The sequence below is a fragment of the Quercus robur genome, chromosome 2 (assembly GCF_932294415.1).
Source record: "Quercus robur chromosome 2, dhQueRobu3.1, whole genome shotgun sequence".
In the NCBI taxonomy this organism is placed as follows: domain Eukaryota; kingdom Viridiplantae; phylum Streptophyta; class Magnoliopsida; order Fagales; family Fagaceae; genus Quercus; species Quercus robur.
Window position 1 is genome coordinate 11,001,824 of NC_065535.1, and position 20,682 is coordinate 11,022,505.

The following is a 20,682-nucleotide window of genomic DNA, read 5'->3' on the forward strand; positions in this document are numbered from 1 at the left end:
GGGATGTATATATTGACAAACTGAAAAAGAGAGTGGGCAATCATTAATAATTTAGATAACTTTTCTTGTACCGGAGAGGGCCCAAGAGACCTCTACTTTAGTGGCCTTTTGCAGCCAATTAAGAGTATTCCCATTAGCTCTCTCATAAAAAATATCATTTTAACACATTAAAAATTTACTTTATTATTTTAACATATTAAAAATTTACTTTATTATTTTAACACATCATTTTACAACATGTCATCTATCAGATGTTCTATACTTCAATTCTATACATTAAAATAATATTTACTACACATTAAAATAATATATTAATTACTCCCTATCATCTTCATCCTCATCGTCAACAACAACGGCACAACTACCACTACCGCAACAACACCGACAACCACCACCAGCACAAACCCACATCCACCAACGCCACCTCAATTAAAAAAAAAAAAAAAAAAAAAAAAACACAACCAGAGAGATCGGCACGGCAAAAAACACAACCAAATCAAACAAACCCACATCCCAAATCAAACAAACCCAAAAACCCACCACTGCAGGCCGATTAAGAGAAATCCGATGGTGGGAGGTTCCGATGACGTGGTGGATGGCACGACAAGCTCGGTGGCGTGGCGTGGTGATCAGGGCATGGGTTGTTGTGGATGTGGTGGGTCGGGTTTGTGTGGCCGTGTTGGTGGACGGTGATCTGAGAGTGTGGATCAGGTTTATGTGGCTGTGTTGGTGGAAGGCGATCTGGTTTGTGTGGCTGTGTTGGTGGACGGTGATCTGAGAGTGTAGATTGGGTTCATGTGGCGTGGCGTGGCGTGGCTTGATGCTCCAGCCTGAGTTTCGTCGGATTATGTGGCTGTGTTGGTGGATGGCGATCTGAGAGTGTAGATCGGGTTCGTGTGGTGTGGCATGGCGTGGCTTGATGCTCCGGCCTGAGTTTCGTCGGGTTGTGTGGCTGTGTTGGTGGACGGCAATCTGAGAGTGTAGATCGGGTTCGTGTGGTGTGGCGTGGTGTGGCTTGATGCTCCGGCCTGAGTTTCGTTGGAGAGGGAGGCAGTGACGTGGAGTAGAGAGAGAGAGAGAGAGAGAGCAAAGAAATGAAGTGAGAGAGAGAGCAGATACATTTCAATGAAGGAATGAGGAGACAGAGGCAGTGGGCCCAGCAAGAATAAAAAAGTAATATAAATTATAGTAAAGGTGAACAGTATGCTCTCAAATTTGAGAGCGTACTGTAGCATGTTCCAAAAAAATGGCACATATAGAACACCTGATGAAACTCATATTTTGGAGTTTGATGTGCCAAATGCCAAATATTATAGCATTTAGCACATTTAGCACACCTGATGAGAGTGCTATAAGGGTATAAAATGAGATATATAAGCCCTTTCCACCAAAAACGAAAAAAATAAATAAATAAATAAAATCCCTTTGATTTTAGCTACCTATTTTTCAAATAGGTCCTACAAAATATATATATATATATATATATATATGACTGGTATAACTCTAAATAATGTTACACTATCTAATAATTTGTTATTGAATTTGTATTTTAAAATTTTGGATTACATGTTTTATATATTCTTAAGCCTTAACATGCATACCAATATTCATGCTAATTAGTTGTTATTTACCATTCAATTCATAAACTCATCTTTTATATATTACTAGTCAACACGAACTTAGCAATATACCAATCTTTGCTGAGTTACTGTTATCTATCAGATCATAAAAGAAAAAAAGAAAAAAAAAATTTGAGAGGATCAAATCATAAAAGAAAAAAAAAAAAAACATTTGAGAGGAAATTAACATGGTCAAAATTACACAGGTTGTGAACATATTTATCACCTCCATATTTGTTCCTTCTTTTAATCAATCATGGATAAAAGAAATTCGATTTCTTTTCTCCACCATGCTTTCCTCTTCCAGCTTCAATTTTTTACCAAAAACAAATGCACTTCATCTGCCATGTACAATACCTAACAATAAGAGAAAATTTTCACAGGATAAGACACAATCAAAAAACTCAAAATGAACAGACCCAAAAGAGGTAAGAGCTCCAATTAAAAAACCCACCAATAAAAAATTCAACACCCTAAGAAAAATGATTTAGAAAGTGAAAGGAAAAAAAAATTCAAGCAAAAGAACAAAGCACAAAAGAAACAGGGATTTAGAGATACCTCAACTCAATCATCCTGATTCTGTCAATATTTATATACTGTGAGGAGAGTAAGACAGGAAGGAAGGGAGACAAAGAGGCCATCGTTAGAAGGGAGAGAGGCTGGCGTGAAATAAGTGTGAAACCATAGAACAAAAGACGGAGAAAGGGAATGAACAAAATATGAAACGGTGAAACTGAAACAGAATGTGGGAGAGAGGAATGAAAGTTGCAACTGTGAAAACAGAGTTTCAGAAAGGGTTTTAATTGAAAAGGTTTTGGGTTTGGGCTTTATGGTGGAATTAAATTTATAAGAAGTGGCTTTTAAGCGGAGATAGGGCAGGAAAATATTTTATATTTATTAGTATTTTAAAATTGTCAAAAACTATTTTAAAATCTATATAAAAGATGATAGAAATGACATGACTGCTGATGTGAGTCAACGTGAGTGCAACAACATTAAATGCTACCCTTTAGCTTTTAATATTATATAAATATAAATTTTAAATTACAAAAACTTAAATTTAAACAATTGATTCTATAAACCATTCAGTCCACCTGACTCCCCCAACTATAAACTCATATTTTATACACTGGTTTTTGCACGGTCTGAAATTTTAAACACGGCTTCATGGCCTAAGCAACTAGGATGGCTAAACGAGGATTGAGATTTTGTTTGACCAGTGCAGGTCAAAATCAGGTCTGCAATTTACAAATTAAACCATAATCAGTTAGCAGCCTTGCTAACAAGTAATACCCCTTTTGAGCCAATAGTCAGATGTCAAGGAAACCACCACTTCTATGGCCACAGAGTGCGTCTGCGTGCAAGAGAAACAATCTACAAAGAGAAATTTTATACTAAACGTTTATAATTTCCCAACAAATGATAATTAGAAGCATTACAATATGCTTTAATGTCTTCAACATAACGACTGTGCAAGAAGAAGAAGAAGAAGAAGAAGAAGAAAAAAAAAAAGGAAGTATCATATAAACATAAACGAAAGCACTGTGGACTACTTCACATTACTTAAAACCATAAATATTAAAAGGTAAAATGTAGCTGCATACAACAAGCACACATTTTAGACATCTACTACCAGAGTAGTAGTAGCTCAGTTCTTATCATCAAATGAAAACTAGAAAACACTCATACAGTACTGAGGTTCGTATATTCTCCTCCATATTACATTTCATTCAACAGAAGTGGCATGCTTTTCTATAGTCAGCTGCAACTCCTCTTTCTTTGCACCCACAACCTTGTCCACTAATTTGCCTTCTTTCAAGAACAAAAAGGTTGGCATTGCCTCCACAGCCCATTCCTCAGCTACGGTCTGCAGACAGCCGAGTAAATTTTTTTTTTAAAGTTAAAATCATATATTGGTTTGAATTGAACTACGCACATTAGAAACATGTTAGGAATAAATTTGTTTACCTTCAATTCATCCACATCAACCTTCAGGAATAAGACATTAGGAGTCTTCTTAGCAAGCTCTGCCAGAACTGGGGCAATGAAACGGCATGGTCCACACCATGAAGCCGTGAAATCCACCACCACCTATCATGCAACTTTCTTAGTAAATGGCATATTTTTTATTTAGGACAAATACAAAGCTAAAAACATGAAAATGGAAACTCATAATTCTCACACAACAATTAACGACAATACAGTATTGGCCAATACAACACAAATAGTATTATATCCCTTAACAACAATTAAATTCAATCATGTCTTATTAGTAACTAGCTAAGCTATGCCATAACGCCATAACGAATCTCTACAAGGACAAAATTCTTTTTTTTTTTCCCAATGATATAATGATTCTCTGAGCACATTGCTTTACCAATATCTAAATCTACCAGACAAACACTTTATATGCATGTTAAATCATCTAACCTAAAAGTAAACCAATTCAAACATTCAAGAAGGAGCTATTCAAGGATTCAAAAATATCTAATTAGACTAAAGCTACAAATATATTATACAGACAATACCGATACTTTTTTTTTATAATAAAAGTCATAAATCTTAAAAATACACAATATTGTATGACAATTAAGTTTTATACCCTGTTATATGGAATGATGATATCTAATTGAAATTTATAAGGGTAATAAGTCCCAAAGAGAAATTCAAGAACCTTTCCAATATTAGTTTAGTACATTTCTCTCTTACAAAAACTAAATCTAGATAATTCGAATACGTTATTGAAATTTATCAATTCGAATTTAAGAAGAAAAAAATTCAATGCAAGTTGATTACAAATATTTTATTCTTCTGACCATTAAAAAAGCAGTTGTTATATTGTGGCCATTAAAAAACAACAAACAAACAAAATCAGGCAAAACTAAGATTATCCAAATCCCTTAATCAATTATTGGGATTTCAATTCAGGTATGCATATATTTTTCTAAAGAAAAAATAAAAATAAAAATAAAAACAAGAATTTGAGCCAATCCCAAGTACCAAATCAAACCCAATAAAGACCATGTATTTAAATCATGTAACAATCCCTTCCAACCTTAAAAACCCAGAATTCAAAAGACCCCAAAATGATAATAATAACAATAATTGAATTAAAAAATAAATAAAAAAACTACACAGACAAACAAAAAAGAAGAAGGGTGTTTGTTAAATGGAATACCAGTTTCTTAGCCTCGTTTCCCTTCTCAAGTTGCTGAGTCCAAGCCTCAACAGTGTGGCAGCCAATCACTTGGTTCTCTTCAGCCATTTTTGTTTTCTTTGTTTGTAAGTAAGCTGAGATTCGCAGGAAAAATGTTTTGTTCTGATGTTTGGTGAGATGAGAGAAACCTATGCTATGTATTTATAGCAGCATAGCTGACCTTTGCTCTTAATTTACGAAAATTTCCAGCAACTTGCAGCTGAATTACTATACTGCCATTTTTCAGAATGTGCGTACGCGATTTGAGTGACGCATAGCCCTACGTCATAGGATGGAATAGAGTATTTTTGTTTCGCTTTAATACACCAAATACGAACTTCAAACAGCGCACGCGGCGCGGCCACAGATTCACAGTTTCACATTGTAAATTAAACGTATGCATATGCGTATGCATAAAAATGTACAATATCCTATACATACGCGTAAAAACGTATATATATTGTACAAGACTCAGATCCTTTAGATTTTTTTAGATACTTTATCATTATATTTCTATAAATTTTGACTACTCTTTTTATGATTTAAGGGTTTAGATTCTGTCATATCAACATTCCACTAACAATATTCTTAAAATTATAAAATAATATTACAAACAAAACAATTAAGATTATTGTTAGTGGAATGCTGACATGGTAAAATCTAGACCATTAAATTATTAAAGAATGGTTAAGATTTAAGAAAATCTATTTGGTAGAGTAACTTAGAAAATCTAGAGGATCTCAATCCGTATTGTACGCAAGATTTTCAGACCCGAACCGTTCATTGAACCGTTAAAGGGAGAGGTTCAAGGTTTTTGAGGTCGAACCGAGGTCGAACCGGGGTCGAACCGTGATGATGTCATAATTAATTAAATAATTAATTAAAGCCTAAATATAGATATTAAATTTATAGAACTAGCAAAATTGACAATATATCTATATATGTAAGGGAAATTTAATGATTTTCAAGCATATATTTAATAATTAAATAAGAAAGTTAATAAAATAAAATAATAACCATGAAAACATTAAAATTTATGATTAATTTTTGAAGTAAAGTTGAATATCTTTGAAGGATTTTAATTATAATTTTTTTTATTCCTTGTAAGAGATGGATAATTTAATTAAGTAAAATAAAATTGTAAAAAAAAAAAAAATTGCTAAGGGGTTGGACCGCACGGTTCTCACCGGTTCGTACAGTCCAACCCCGGTTTTAACGGTTCACGGAATTAACAAAAAATCCGGTTCTTTATGCTTAAAAAATCGGTTTTCATCCCGGTTCCCGATTTTCACGGTCCGACCTCCCGGTCCGGTCCGGTTCTGAAAACTATGATTGTACGCATTCAATTAGGAAAAAAAAAAGTTTCTTTCTAAAGTTTCTCTCGAGCATTTCAGAGAGGAAAATCTAATTGTTGAGTATCCGTTTAGAAATAGCTTATTTAGCTAAAACTGAAAATTTTTTGTTGAAAATACTGTAGATTAAACTAAAAGGTAGCTGGAATAATATGGTGAAACTCATGAATAATATTAAAAAGTGCAGTGGAATCCATAAATAGTAGTAAAAATAAACTAAATAGTAAAAAAAGCTGGCTTTTTAAGCCATGTCAAATGCACACTAAATTATATGTTCTTATTATATACAAGAATATCAAAGATCAATATAGCTATGTTATTATTAATTAAAGGGTCATGCTAACAAGTACCTTTAAGGTATTGGTTAATAATCTATTTTAGGAAAGTTTTATCACCACTTTTATGGGAAATGAAAAAACTTTGCATAAAAAATAATTTTATTGATTGAATAGTAAATAACATTCGATTTGAATGAAAATTAGCATTTTTTTTTTTTTTGGAGAAACAAAATTTAACATTATGTATGTTAAAAATATGTAATTTAATGATTAAATTTTCAAATTTTAGATCTAACAAAAAAAAATATATAAGAGAAGTTTAAAGAATTTCATTCTAAATTAATTTGGAGAGAAATTTTGTCCTATAATTAATGTTAAATGTAAATTTTACATTAATAATACAATATAATAAATTAGTAATTTTTTTATTTAATACTTTGTCAAAGGTAAAGTAAAAGTCAATCAAAGAATAATCTTAACTTTTAATTGGGATCGATAACGATAAGGATAAGGTCGGTTAGTTTTTTTTTTTTTTTTGGGAACCATTGAATAGATATCGATAATGTCGGTAAGGTTTGACTGGTTCAATCTGATTAAATTTGATGCATACTTTGTAACCATATATATATATATATATATATATTTGCTAGCCTCTGACTTTGGAGTAGATGATAAAATCTGTACATGTTTACTATTAGAGATTCCTAGCCTAGTTGAGCTACGAATTATTTAACGGCAAACTTAAAATTGAGGTGCAAAATGAAATAAAGTGTGAATTTGAAAATTTTAAAGTACAAAGTGTAATTTTGGTATAATTTAGGATAATAAAATGTAATTTTTTTTATTTTTTTATTGGATATTAATTTTGACATATACACCTATAGGGTCACAATTTGGAGCCCAGACCCAACAGGTATGGGGTTCTGGTCCAAGGAACCCAAAAACAATGAATTTGTAGAGAGTGAGCTATAGAACTAGACCTTAACGAAGTATATTCTAGCTAAAGATAAAAAATTCCCTTCATAGATCTCTGGTCTGAGAAGACGCATGGAATGAACACGGATCACTGTTCACAGACTATGGTTCATGCACCGTTCTTCTGTTCTCACTTTCTTTCTTTTTTGTCCCCCTATTCATAGGGACTCCCCTTTCTTATATAATCTTATTGAAGTCATTGGGGCCTTACACTTGTTGATCATTTGGACCTTCACTTGAGTGTCTGTCCCATCGGGACATCCCCCCATCTTTTTGTGAGTTGTGGTAGCCAAGGCAGCACTGTTTACAGGTCCTCTCCACATTAATGCGGTCAGAAAAGTGGCTGCAATGCATTTAATGTGGCAGCTGCAGCCTCTCCTTGGACACCTAATGTTTCCTTCCTTCACACGGGCCCGTGTGACTCATCCTTGTTACTAATGCCCGTTAGGGAGGTCCTTCTAACAGGCAGAGTGTATGCCTGTGCCATATTTGTTACGTCCGAGGAGACATTTCTCCTCAGACCACCTTCTAAACATCTTTAGGCCCACAAGAATTGGGCCGGGAACCCTTTTGGCACCCATGTTTTCTCCTTGGACGTGGTCGAACTTCCCATATGAGGCCCAAGGCCCATTGTATGATCTTGGGCCCTTGCCCCTACAATAGGCCCTCAAAATTCCGGTTTTTCCCTCTTATCCGAGGAGAAAATGTGGGATTTTGATACTTATTGAATAACTTATTATAGTTTCTTGACTCACGCGTGTGGAAGTACAGCCTCACGTGCCTCATTATTGCCACTAGCGTTTCGTAGCCCACGAGGCGTTATTAATTGCGCTAGGCGGTTTTATGTCTTCCGCATCCAACGGTGGGACACTTGATCAACGGTAGAGATTTCCCCAATTCTTTGGGCGGGAGTAGCCCTGTTCAGTTTCTCCTTGCTATATAAGGTTTTTGAGGGGAATTACTTCCCTTTTTTAGAAGAGCTACTCAAACATTCCAGAGCACTCCAGCATTTCCTCTCACAAAACACTCAAAAGTCCATAGCCACTTCCGTAAGAATTTCCGACGGGTGCTTGGAAAGCTTGGGAGGTTTAGAATTTGCGTTCCCGTAAGTGTTCATTTCTCGATATTCCTTAGTTTTTCTTCTTTGTTGTTCTTCTCAGCTTCCTTCTCTTAGTAAACCTTCTTCGTACCACCTAAGGTTAGTAAGATGGATAAGTTCCAGAAAATGGTAGATTCTCCGGCCGGTATGGAAGGTTTCATTGCCAAATACCGTATCCCGTCGAGAGTGGGTCTAAAATACTGCTCCTCGGACCAGATCTTAACCAAGAGAGGGAAGGGACAGGTCGCCATTCCTATGATCGCTTTCATAGAAGGAGGAATAACAATCCCTATGAGGAGGATAACTAGGGATTATTTGTGCAGTCATAGGCTGGCCCCCTACCAGTGCGCCGCTAACATGTTCCGGATCCTAAGGTGCGTAGACGCTCTAAACGAACAGATGAACCTCGGCCTTTCATGGCACGATGTAGTTCACTTGTACGAGTGTCATTGCCTCAATGAGTCGTATTACCTGAAATCCAGGTCCGACGAGGTGAGGCTAATATCATGCCTTCCCAAGTCCAATAAAGGCTTGAAGGACGACCATTTGATTGTCTCCGGAGCATGGCACGACGGTCTTCACTGCCCAGTTAGGGCGGGAACACCAGGTGGGGCACTATAGGGTCAGATCCCTCGGCGGGGATCTTAGTTTTGAGCTTTCCTTTCACTTATTTTGGTTTTGGTTTTGATTATTTGCCTTCTCGGACTGACATAACCCTCCCTTTGGGTATTTTGCAGACAAAGAACAAACAACTCCGAGGATAAGTTTGGTCAACGTCCAAGCCCTCAACTATCTTCTAAGGTCCGAGATCTTTGTGAGTGAGGACGGGCAACTACGTGCCGCTCCCCTTATCTTGGACTACGAGCCCCTTTCTCGCACTTTTGTGGACGTGGGTCAAGCAATAAAGGCTGGAAGTCCCCGATTAGCCCGTATCGACGTCTCCAAACCAGGCTTCCTTACTCGGAGAGACCTACCACCAGTCCAACTGCCCGTTCAGCTTGTTCTACAAGAGGTAGCCGTCCCGGGAGAGGGAGTTGACTCCTCGCATTCATCTCTTGAGGCTGAAATCGACTAATTCCATTTCGCCGAGGAGGACGAGGTGTCAACTAGGCCTGTAGAGCTCTCAGATTCCGGCTCGGAACTTGGCCGCTTCTCGGTGGCTCACTCCCCTAATCTGGTAATTGCTCGGATTGACTTGAGCCAAGAAGTTGAAGAGGAAGATATGGACTTAAAACCTAGGTCCGGTCTAAAGGGGCTCTTGTCCAATAGGAACAAGGGGCAATCTTCCAAGGATGCCCCCAAGGAGCCTGTTCCAGCCAAGCTTCCCCCTCCTCTTCCTCCTTCCACTGACCCCGTGCTACAATCCCTTCCCAATTTGAGGTGGAAGAGGCCAGTGGAAGAATTGGAAGGAGGTGAGGTCGGCCCTGAAAAGGCCAAACAATAGAAGAAGGGCAAAGAGCCCAAGGACAAGGTCCATTGATAGCCGAGAGGAGGCGGCTATTAGGAGGGTGCAGCGCACCTGGTCCCCCCACCTAGAGCTGGAAGGCGCCCCTATTTCGTGGGACGCAACTCTTTGGGAGTCCCAACGAGGGCAGGAGTCTTATCTCGCCGAGGCCCTACAGCAACCCCTCCTTCTGCCTCGTGACATGGAGGGGCTCCGAGCTACCCGGCAACCAGATCTCTTCATGTCGTTGAAGAAAGATCTGGCCATGGTAATATGAAGACTCTTCCTTGTTCAGTTCCTTTATTCCATGCTTGTCTACTCGTCGTTTTCCTTTTAATGATTCTTCCGTTACTCCTGTACAGGTCACCCAACAAATCTTCGTGGCTGAGGAATGGGCGAAGAAATCTCGGGAAGAGCTGAGCATTGAGGTTCAGTCCCATCTTGCCGCGAAGAAGGCTGCGGGTGCTCTTAGGCTGGAAAAAGAGCGCCTGAGGAAGGAGATGAAAGAGGCACTTAAGGCCCGAGACAGTGTTGAAGCGGGCCTTAAGACTACAACGAAGCAGGCCGAGGACATGCGCCAACAGCTTCATCTATCAGAAATAAACCTTGTGACAGAGAAGCAAATGGTCTCGGACCTCAAGGCACAGCTGCTACAGGCAAAAGAGGCGGCTCGCTTGGCCAGAGAGGCGGCTGAGGCTGTAGTGGCAACCTCTTATGAGCGCAGAGTGGCGGATACTGAGGCCAGGCTGACCGAGGAGGTGGCTGCGGTCTACAGGGACTACATCACCATGTCCTGGGGGGTAGCCTTGGACCGGGCGATAGTTCTTGCGGACTCCGACCTTAGGAAGATTGAGAATATCTTCTTCCCTAAAAATATTTGCGAGATTTCAGGTTCGGTTCCTCCTGAGGAGCCCCCTTCTACTCTGAGCACTGCTCCAGATTCCCTCATACCTGAAGAAAAAAGGGGGAACGAGGAGGTACAGCCACCAGCTAAGGACAAGTCGCTTGAGGACGCCCTCATTATAAGGGACGTTGTCGTGCAAACCAAGGAGGCCGGACCCAAGCCCACGGCAAGAGGTGATCACCCTGAGACAGAGGTCCCTGCTAAGAGCTCAGCCCAAGATAAAGCTTAAGACATTAGTGTAGGGCTTTTCTTGTAGTTATTTTGTTCTGTCTTTCATTTCCTTAGCTTTTGTTAACGCTTGTAAGATGATACATCTTGGAATTTCGTTTTTGAATTTCGTTTTACTGCTTCCATTTTTGCCTTCATTATGAATGAACCTCGACTATGTTATTAGATTTCTAAGGACAAACCATTACTCGTAGTTTAAGCAATTCAACTAAGTATGAATGAAAGAATGGTAGTTAATTTCCCCTAAGCCTGTGGTCCGAGGAGCCACGCAGGACTTGGGTTCTATTTAACACTTAGATAAAAACTGCGTAGTGGTTAATTTCTTCCAAGCCTGTGGTCCGAGGAGCCACGCAGGACTTGGGTTCTATTTAACACTTAGATAAGAACTGCGTAGTGGTTAATTTCCCCCAAACCTGTGGTCCGAGAAACCACGCAGGACTTGGGTTCTGTTTAACACTTAGATAAGAAGAATGCATGGTGGATAGTACCATGAAGACGAACTTTCATTAATAATAGTACATTTTCAGGTTATTTACATTCCAAGGACGTGGCACTACATGTTCATTCAAATCTTCTAAAAAGTAGGCCCCTATGTCGGCCACCGAGGTGATACGATATAGCCCTTCCCAATTTGGTCCGAGCTTTCCCCACGCGGGATTTCTTGCAGTGCCCAAGACTTTTCTTAACACCAGGTCCCCAGGTGCTAGTGGTCTTAGCTTCACCTTGGCATCATAACCTTGCTTAAGTTTATATTGGTAGTAGGCGAGTTGGACCATTGCTCTTTCCCTTCTTTCCTCGATGAGGTCTAAGCTTTTTTCCAGCAGCCCGTTGTTGACATTAGAACAAAATGTGCTGGTCTTCAGCGTTGGGAAGTTTGTTTCTAGAGGAATGATAGCCTCAGCTCCATAGGTCATTGAAAAGGGGGTCTCCCCCGCAGATCTACGCGGTGTGGTGCGGTACGTCCACAGGACATGGGGCAATTCTTCTACCCATCTCCCTTTCGCGTCATCTAACCTCTTCTTCAGTCCATTTACTATGACTTTGTTAACGGCTTCGGCCTACCCATTCCCCTGTGGGTAAGCGGGTGTGGAGTATTTATTTGCAATTCCCAACTCGCTACAATACCTTCTGAAAGCCTTACTATCGAACTGAAGACCGTTGTCTGAGATTAGGGTGTGAGAGACTCCGAACCTGGTGACGATGTTCTTCCAAATAAATTTCTTGGCATCTATGTCTCTAATGTTTGTCAATGGCTCGATTTCGACCCATTTTGTGAAATAATCAGTGCTGATGAGAAGGAACCTTTTGTTCCCTACTACTTTAGGAAATGGTCCTAGGATATCCAGGCCCTACTGCGCAAACGGCCAAGGGCTGGACAGCGAATTGAGGGTCCTGCCTGGTTGATGTATATTTGGGGCGAACCTTTGGCATTGGTTGCACTTCTTCACGTATTCATGCGCCTCTTTCTACATGTTCGGCCACCAATAACCTTGGGTTATGGCCCTATGGAACAGGGATCTACCCCCGGTATGGCTCCCACAAATTCCTTCGTGCAATTCCTCTAGGATAAGCTCCGTGGCATCTGGGTGTACGCATAGCAGGTACGGTCCTGAAAATGAGTGCTTATACAGTTTCAAGTCCTCGGACAACCAGAATTGCGAAGCCTTTCTTCTAATCTTGTTGGCCTCGCTCTTCTCTTCGGATAAGATATCCTCCCTTAAAAACAGTATTATAGGATCCATCCAGTTAGGCCATGCCCTGACGCTGTGAACATGCATAAACTCGGCTTTCACCACCGAGGGCCTGTGTAGATCTTCTATGAGTATAACTTGAGGTAGGCATTGCGTCGAGGAGGTGGCTAGCATGGCGAGAGAATCAGCATGGGTGTTTCCGCTCCTAGATACATGCATTAAGCTGAAAAAGTTAAAACGCGCTCACAAGCGCTTAGCTTGGACTAGGTACTCTTACATTCTTTCATCCCTTGCCTCCAGTTCCCCATTTATTTTTCCCACAACAAGTCTTGAGTCCGAGAACATGTTTATGGATTTCTCGCCTAGTTTCTTGACCATAGTCATTCCTTCCAACAGGGCCTCATATTCTACCTCGTTATTCATGGCCGAGAAGCCCAGTCTTAGTGATTTTTTTATGGTAATCCCCTCGGGAGAAATTAGGACGAGCCCCACCCCAGAGCCCCTTTGATTGGCCGCGCCGTCAACATATGCTTTCCAACAAGTGGGTTCTTGCTGAGAGACTGTGCCGACCAGTTTTTCGTCTGTGCTCAGTACCCCTCCCCCTTCTTCTGGTAAGGGTTCAGCAAACTCAGCTACCAGATTCATGAGGACTTGGCCATTCACATCGGTGCGGGGCATGTACCTAATGTTGAAGGCGCCAAGAATGGTCCCCCACTTAGCTATTCTCCCTGTGTAATCGACACTCTGGAGTATTGATCTGAGCGGGAGTTGGGTTAATACAACAACGGTGTGTGCTTGGAAGTAGTGGGGGAGCTTTCGCGTGGCTTGTACGATTGCCAGGACGGCCTTTTTCCAGGGGGAGGTAACGGATCTCTGCTTCATGCAACGACTTGCTCACGTAGTAGACAGGCCGTTGTATGTCATTGTCCTCCAGGATCAGCACTAGGCTCGCTGCGTGAGGGGCCATGCAATGTAGGCGAATAGAACCTCGTCGGCTTCAGGACTGGACATGATTAGCGGCCGAGACAGATACTCCTTAAACTGCTGGAAGGCTAAAGCGCATTCTTCAGTCCACTCGAACCCTTTCCACTTGTTTAATAATAGGAAGAAAGGCCTACACCTATCCGCCGAGCGAGAGATAAATTGGTTCCAAGTGGCAATTATGCCGGTGAGCTTTTGGACTTCCTTGGGGTTTCGAGGAGGCTGCATGCTGTGGATAGCTCTAACCTGGTCGGGGATGACTTCAATACCTCTATGGGTCACCATATAACCCAAGAATTTCCCTGATCCAACTCCGAACGAACATTTGGACGCGTTCAGGTGCAGCCTGTATTTTCTCAGAATTTCAAAGATATCGCCGAGGTCTCTCACGTGATCGGACACTAACTTACTCTTCACCACCATGTCGTCTATATAGACTTCGATGCTCTTACCCATTTGTAGTTTAAACATCCTGGTCATCATCCTCTGGTAGGTTGACCCGGCGTTCTTCAAGCCAAAGGGTATCACCTTATAGTGGTAGTTTCCAACGGGGGTGACAAAAGCTGTTTTTTCTTGGTCGTCGGTAGCCAGGGGTATTTGATGGTATCCTTGAAAGGCGTCTAAAAAACTCATTCGAGGATGTCCTATGGTCGAATCCACCAATCGATCTATCCGAAGCATAGGGAAAGGATCCTTCGGGCAGGCCTTATTCAGGTCTGTGAAGTCCACGTAGACTCGCCACTTCCCACTCTTCTTCTTCACCACAACTGTATTGGCCAGCCACTCGAGGTAAAAAACTTCTTTGATAGCCCCTGCTTTCTTTAATTTCATCACCTCCTCCCTCACCGCATCCGCATGCTCTTTCGACGGTCGGCGAGGAGGTTGTTTCTTAGGTGTCACAGTTGGACTAACGTTAAGATGGTGGCAAATAAAATTCGAATCGACCCCCGGAGCCTCATAGGTGTCCCATGCAAACACGTCCACATTTTTTCTGAGAAAATCAATCAGCTTTTCCTTCTCTTAGGGCGGCAGTTCCGAGCCGACCTAAAAAAATCTTTCCGGATCGGAGCCCACAAGAACTTTTTCCAAATCCTCACAACTTGCCTCCTCGGCGGGTCCCCCACCACCCAAGGCCAGGGCAAGGGTTGTTAATTGCTATAAGCCATTCTCAACGGAGGTAGAGGGCTCAGTACTCGGTCGTCGCGAGATGGCGGACACCATGCATTGCCGGGCCATGGCTTGGTCCCCTATCACTTCTTTGACCTGACCTTCCAACGGGTACTTCACCTTTTGGTGTAAGGTTGATGATACAGCTCCTAGGGCATGAAGCCACGATCTGGCTACAATGGCGGTGTAGGGCGAATATGCGTCTACCACTATGAAGTCCACCTCCACTATGTCCGAGCTTGTTTGTATAGGCAGCCTAATCTAGCCTTTTGGAGTAACAGTTTTCCCTTCAAAACTCACTAAAGGGGAGTCATATGCTGTCAGGTCTTCTGGTCGCAGCTTCAGCCCCTTATACAAGTCGGGGTACATTACCTCCGCGGCATTGCCCTGATCGACTAGCACCCTTCTTACGTCATATCCCCCAATCCTAAGTGTGACGACTAGAGCATCGTCGTGGGGCTGGATGGTTCCAACTTTATCCTCATCCGAGAATCCAAGTATGGGCGAGGCCATCCCTTTAGCCTTCTTAGACTCTCGGTCGTCAGCTTCAACAGGGAGTCGGGCCACCGACATCACTGAAAGGATGGGAGCCGGTTCTTCCTGGAGCGGCAAGAATGACATTTATCGTGCCAATGGGCGGTCTCAAGGTGCTTTGCCTTGCCTCGACGCTCGTCTGCTCTTATCGTCCAACAGGATGCTGTAAGAGGTGCCTCAGCTTTCCCTCTCGGACCAGCCGGTCCAAGTGGTTTTTCAGGTTTCTGCAGTCATTGGTGGTGGGGCCCAGTTCTTGGTGGTATTCACAATATAGGTTCTGGTTACGTTTCGTGGGGTCGCCTGCCATCCTACTTGGCCATTGAAAGAACGGTTCGTTCTTGACTTTCTCTAAGATCTTGTGTAATGGTTTTCGGAATACAGCATGGACTGCCTGTGCTCCGGTGGATCCAGACTGCCCCGAGTAATCCCCTCTCAGCCGGTTACTGTTGTTAAATCGGTCCGACCTAAAGTCCCTCCTCTCTTGAGGGATAACCTTCGCTTTGCCCTTTCCCGTCTGTTGGTCCTCTTCGACTCTCTTGTACTTGTCGATTTGGTCCATGAGCTAGCGCACACTGGTGACCGGTTTCCCAATCAGGGACTTCCTTAAACCGTGCTCGGTCGGCAAGCCTCTCTTGAATGTGCTGATGGTGACGCCGTCGTAATTTCCCTCTATCTCATTATACATCTCCCAATACCTATCCGAGTAGGCCTTCAGGGTCTCTCCTTCTCGCATAGACAAGGATAGGAGGGAATCTAAGGGCCGAGGAACCCTGCTGCTCGTTATGAAGCGAGAACCGAAAGCCTGTGTTAGCTGCTTAAAAGAATTTATGGAGTTTGGCTTGAAGCTGTCAAACCATCTCATCGCCATAGGCCCCAAACTAGACAAAAACACTTTGCACATCAATGCCTCGTCTCTAGAATGGACGGCTATCCTTTGGTTAAACTGGCTTACGTGCTCTACGGGGTCCGTCCGACCATTATATATGGCGAAAGTGGGTTGGTGAAACCGCCGAGGAAGTTCAGCCCCCTTTATCCTACGCGTGAAGGGTGACTAAGAGATGCGGTCCTGGGCCTTACTCATGGCATCGTTTACTAGGCCCTTGTAAGACGGACTTTTGTGGCCGAGTTTATGAGGTTGCTCTTCCTCATAAGAGAAGGTTTCACTTGGCGGGGTTCTCGACCTTCGCCTGTACTCATTGTCCTCCTCATCACTGGTGTTCAAACTGGGGGAAGGACGCCTTCGCTGCGCTCGGCGCAACTTCTTCTTCAAGTCGTCGATTTCTTGCTGTAAAGCCGTATTATCATCCCGCTTTTAGGATGCATGGCATTTCCCTTTCGAGCGACTTCTGCTCGTGTGGGAGGTATCTACGCTACCCTCTCGTCGCTTGTCTTGATCTCTTTTCTGTTCGAGGTTTAGAAAGTTGTCCTGCCGTTGGGAGTCTGCGTGTCCCGTTTGGCATAAACCTGATCCTTCTATCTCTAACGGTCTCACTTGCTGAGGCACAAGTTCTTCCCACAGATGGCGCCAATTGTAGGGTCATAATTTGGAGCCCAGGCCCAACAGGTATGGGGTTCTGGTCCAAGGAGCCCAAAAACAATGAATTTGTAGAGAGTGAGTTATAGAACTAGGCCTTAACGAAGTATATTCTAGCTAAAGAAAAAAATTCCCTTCGCATCAATAGATCTCTGGTCTGAGAAGACGCATGGAATGAACACGAGTCACTGTTCATAAACTATGGTTCTTGCACCGTTCTTCTATTCTCACTTTCTTTTTTTTCCGTCCCCCTCTTCATGGGGACTTCCCTTTCTTATATAATCTTCTTGAAGTCATCAGGGTCTTACACTTGTTGATCATCTGGACCTTCACTTGAGTGTCTATCCCATCGGATATCCCCCATATCTTTCTGTGAGTTGTTGTAGCCAAGGCAGCACTGTTTACAGGTCCTCTCCACATTAATGCGGCCAGAAAAGTGGCTACAATGCATTTAATGTGGTAGATGCAGTCTCTTCTTGGACACCCAATGTTTCCTTCCTTCACACGGGCCCATAGGACTTATCCTTGTTACTAATGCCCGTTGGGGAGGTCCTTCTAGCATGCAGAGTGCATGCCTGTGCCATATTTGTTACGTCCGAGGAGACATTTCTCCTCGGACCACCTTCTAAACATCTTTAGGTCCACATGAATTGGGCCGGGAACCCTTTTAGCACCCACGTCTTCTCCTCGGACGTGGTCGAACTTCCCATACGGGGCCCAAGGCCCATTGTATGATCTTGGGCCCTTGCCCCTACAACACCATTGCATTACATTTTCTTTTTATATCTTTCGTGTTTGCAAAACTCTGAGAAAATCAAAGATAAATAGCTATGTTATCAATCAAATATTTAAATTTTAAGTTTTTGTAATTCAAATTTATACATAAAGAAATAAGTTTGTAAATCGAATATTGAATAACATATGATAAATACAAAATATGTAACAATGTTAATTTTTGTAGCTACATACAAGCACACATTTTAGACATCTACTACTAGAGCCATCGCTCTATTCTTATTATCCAATGAAAACTAGAAAAAACTCAAAACAGTAGTGGGGTTTATATATCCTCCATATTACATATCATTCAACAGTAGTGGCATGCTTTGCTATAGTCATCTGCAACTCCTCTTTCTTTGAACCCACAACCTTGTCCACTAATTTGCCTTCTTTCAAGAACAAGAAGGTTGGTATCGCCTCCACAGCCCATTCATTAGCTACAGTCTGCAGAAAAGTTAAAATCATACATATATTGGTTTGAATTGATCTACGCAGGAATTTCAATTTCATACCAGTTAATGTAGAATCAGATTAGGTTATTAATTAGAAACATGTTAGGAATAGATTTGTTTACCTTCAATTCATCTACATCAACCTTCAAGAATATGACATTAGGAGCATTCTTAGCCATCTCTACCACAATTGGGGCAATGAAACGGCATGGTCCACACCATGATGCTGTGAAATCCACCACCACCTATCATACAGCTTTCTTAGTAAATGGCATAAATATTTTTTTCAAGAGATTCTATGAATCAAGACAAAAACAAAGCTAAAAACAGGAAAATGGAAACTCAATTCTCGCGCAACTGATAACATAGGATGCTCGGACTGGTACAGGTTCGATACTACGACACAAGCAATTTTTGAAAAATTATAATATGATACAGCCAATAAGAGATTGTTATGACAAAGGTATGACACATATATGGCACCCCAAATGAAGTGTCAGTGCTTCCTAACTAATAACATTAAGTGCAAAACTTAGGCATAGTTCAACAATACCCTATTAGCTAATATAACACAAATAATATTATATCCCTTAACAACAATTAAATTCAATCATATGTCTTATTAGTCAATTCAATTACATGGTTAAATTTAATTTAAACATATGATATAACACCTAAAGAATTGTAACTAGTTAAGCCATAAAGTTAAGCCAATAAGAGATTGTTATGACAAAGGTATGACACATATATGGCACCCCAAATGAAGTGTCAGTGCTTCCTAACTAATAACATTAAGTGCAAAACTTAGGCATAGTTCGACAATACCCTATTGGCTAATATAACACAAATAATATTATATCCCTTAACAACAATTAAATTCAATCATATGTCTTATTAGTCAATTCAATTACATGGTTAAATTTAATTTAAACATATGATATAACACCTAAAGAATTGTAACTAGTTAAGCCATAAAGTTAATTGCTACAAGGACAAAGTTCTTTTCTTTGCCCCCAATGATATAATGTTTCTAAAAAACCAAACAAACACTTTATATGTATGTTAAAGCATCTAACTTAAGGAAATTTCTTAAGTACTGTACTCCTGGAGCACGGGGAAATAGTGCTACCTCTTCTTACATTCACAGTGGACCCCATTATAAATGTAATGAGTGAACTCCACTATGAATATAAGAAAAGGGAGTATCATTTTCTGTACTCCGGAAATAGCTAAAAATTACTTCTAATCAAAAGTTAACCAATTCTAATATTCAAGATGGGGCCATTCAAGGATTCAAAAATATCTAATTAGACTAAAGCTACAAATATATTATAGAGACAATACCAATACCTTTTTTTGTATAATAAAAGTTATATATCTTCAAAATATTGTGTGGCAATTAACTTTTATACCCTGTACTTTCTCAAAAAAAAACTTTTTTACCCTGTAACATGGAATGATGATATCTAATTGAAATTTATAAGGGGTGATAAGTCTCAAGGAGAAAAAAAAAAAAAAAAAAAAACCGTTCCAATATTAGTTTAGTGCTTTTCTCTCTTAGAAAAAACTAAATCTAGATCATTTGAATACGTTATTGAAATTTATCGCTTTGAATTTAAGAAAGGAAAAAAAAAAGTCAATGCAAGTTGATTACAAATATTCTAGGTAAGCTAATTTTGTGCAAAAAAAGAAGAGTTTAATATAAATAAATCATCAAAAACTCAATAAACAAAAATTAGAATAAGGAGTAAACTCATATGTATATAAAAAAGAAAGAATAAAATTCATGTACATATCTATAACTTAAAAAATGTGTAACTCTTATGATAGGAATAATTTAAACCTATATATGTATGTAATTGTAATTATTTTTAATTGTATCGTATATATACACCGGTTATATGCCAGTAATAATAGTGATCAAATAAGAAAAGAAAAACACTATACCGACAAACAAAGGAAAAAAAATGAAGGGTGGCTGTTAAATGGCAATACCAGTTTCTTAGACTCATTTCCCTTTTCAATGTTCTGAGTCCAAGCCTCAACAGTGTGGCAATCAATCACTTGGTTCACTTCCGCCATTTTTTCTCTCTATTTTTTTTTTTTTTTTTTGTAAGAAAAGTCAGATTCGCAGGTAAAGATTTTGTTTGATGTTTTGAACGATGAAAGACACCTATGCTATGTCTTTAATTATTTATAGTGAATCATTTTGATTAGATGAATAGATTTCGATAATCGAAGTGATAAGGTCGGCCAGGTTTGACTTGGTTGAATCCAGTTAAACCTATCTGTATCCTTTGTAAAAAATTCGATATAGAATGAATATAGACAATTCAATGATTTTTTATAACCCTTTTAACTCGAACATGATAAACCTTATATAGGTATAGTATCAGCTCTACGTATATTTCATAGATTGTGATCACATACAATACCTTGATGCAATAA

At 40.3% G+C, this 20,682-nt stretch overlaps 2 protein-coding genes across 2 annotated transcripts; both read right to left on the reverse strand.

Annotated features, from left to right (window-relative positions):
• Positions 1 to 3,149: 3,149 nt before the first annotated feature.
• Positions 3,150 to 4,967, reverse strand: LOC126712327 (thioredoxin H-type-like). The gene is made up of 3 exons (XM_050411623.1): positions 4,798 to 4,967; positions 3,588 to 3,710; positions 3,150 to 3,486 (listed from the first exon to the last, which is right to left on the reverse strand). The coding sequence occupies exons 1-3, from the start codon at positions 4,882 to 4,884 to the stop codon at positions 3,346 to 3,348; spliced, it is 351 nt and encodes a 116-aa protein (XP_050267580.1). The 5' UTR covers positions 4,885 to 4,967; the 3' UTR covers positions 3,150 to 3,345.
• A 12,979-nt stretch (positions 4,968 to 17,946) lies between these two features.
• On the reverse strand, positions 17,947 to 20,375 carry LOC126712328 (thioredoxin H-type-like). The gene is made up of 3 exons (XM_050411624.1): positions 20,230 to 20,375; positions 18,357 to 18,479; positions 17,947 to 18,226 (listed from the first exon to the last, which is right to left on the reverse strand). Exons 1-3 carry the CDS (start codon positions 20,314 to 20,316, stop codon positions 18,086 to 18,088), a joined length of 351 nt encoding a protein of 116 aa, XP_050267581.1. The 5' UTR covers positions 20,317 to 20,375; the 3' UTR covers positions 17,947 to 18,085.
• Between the last annotated feature and the right edge of the window lie 307 nt (positions 20,376 to 20,682).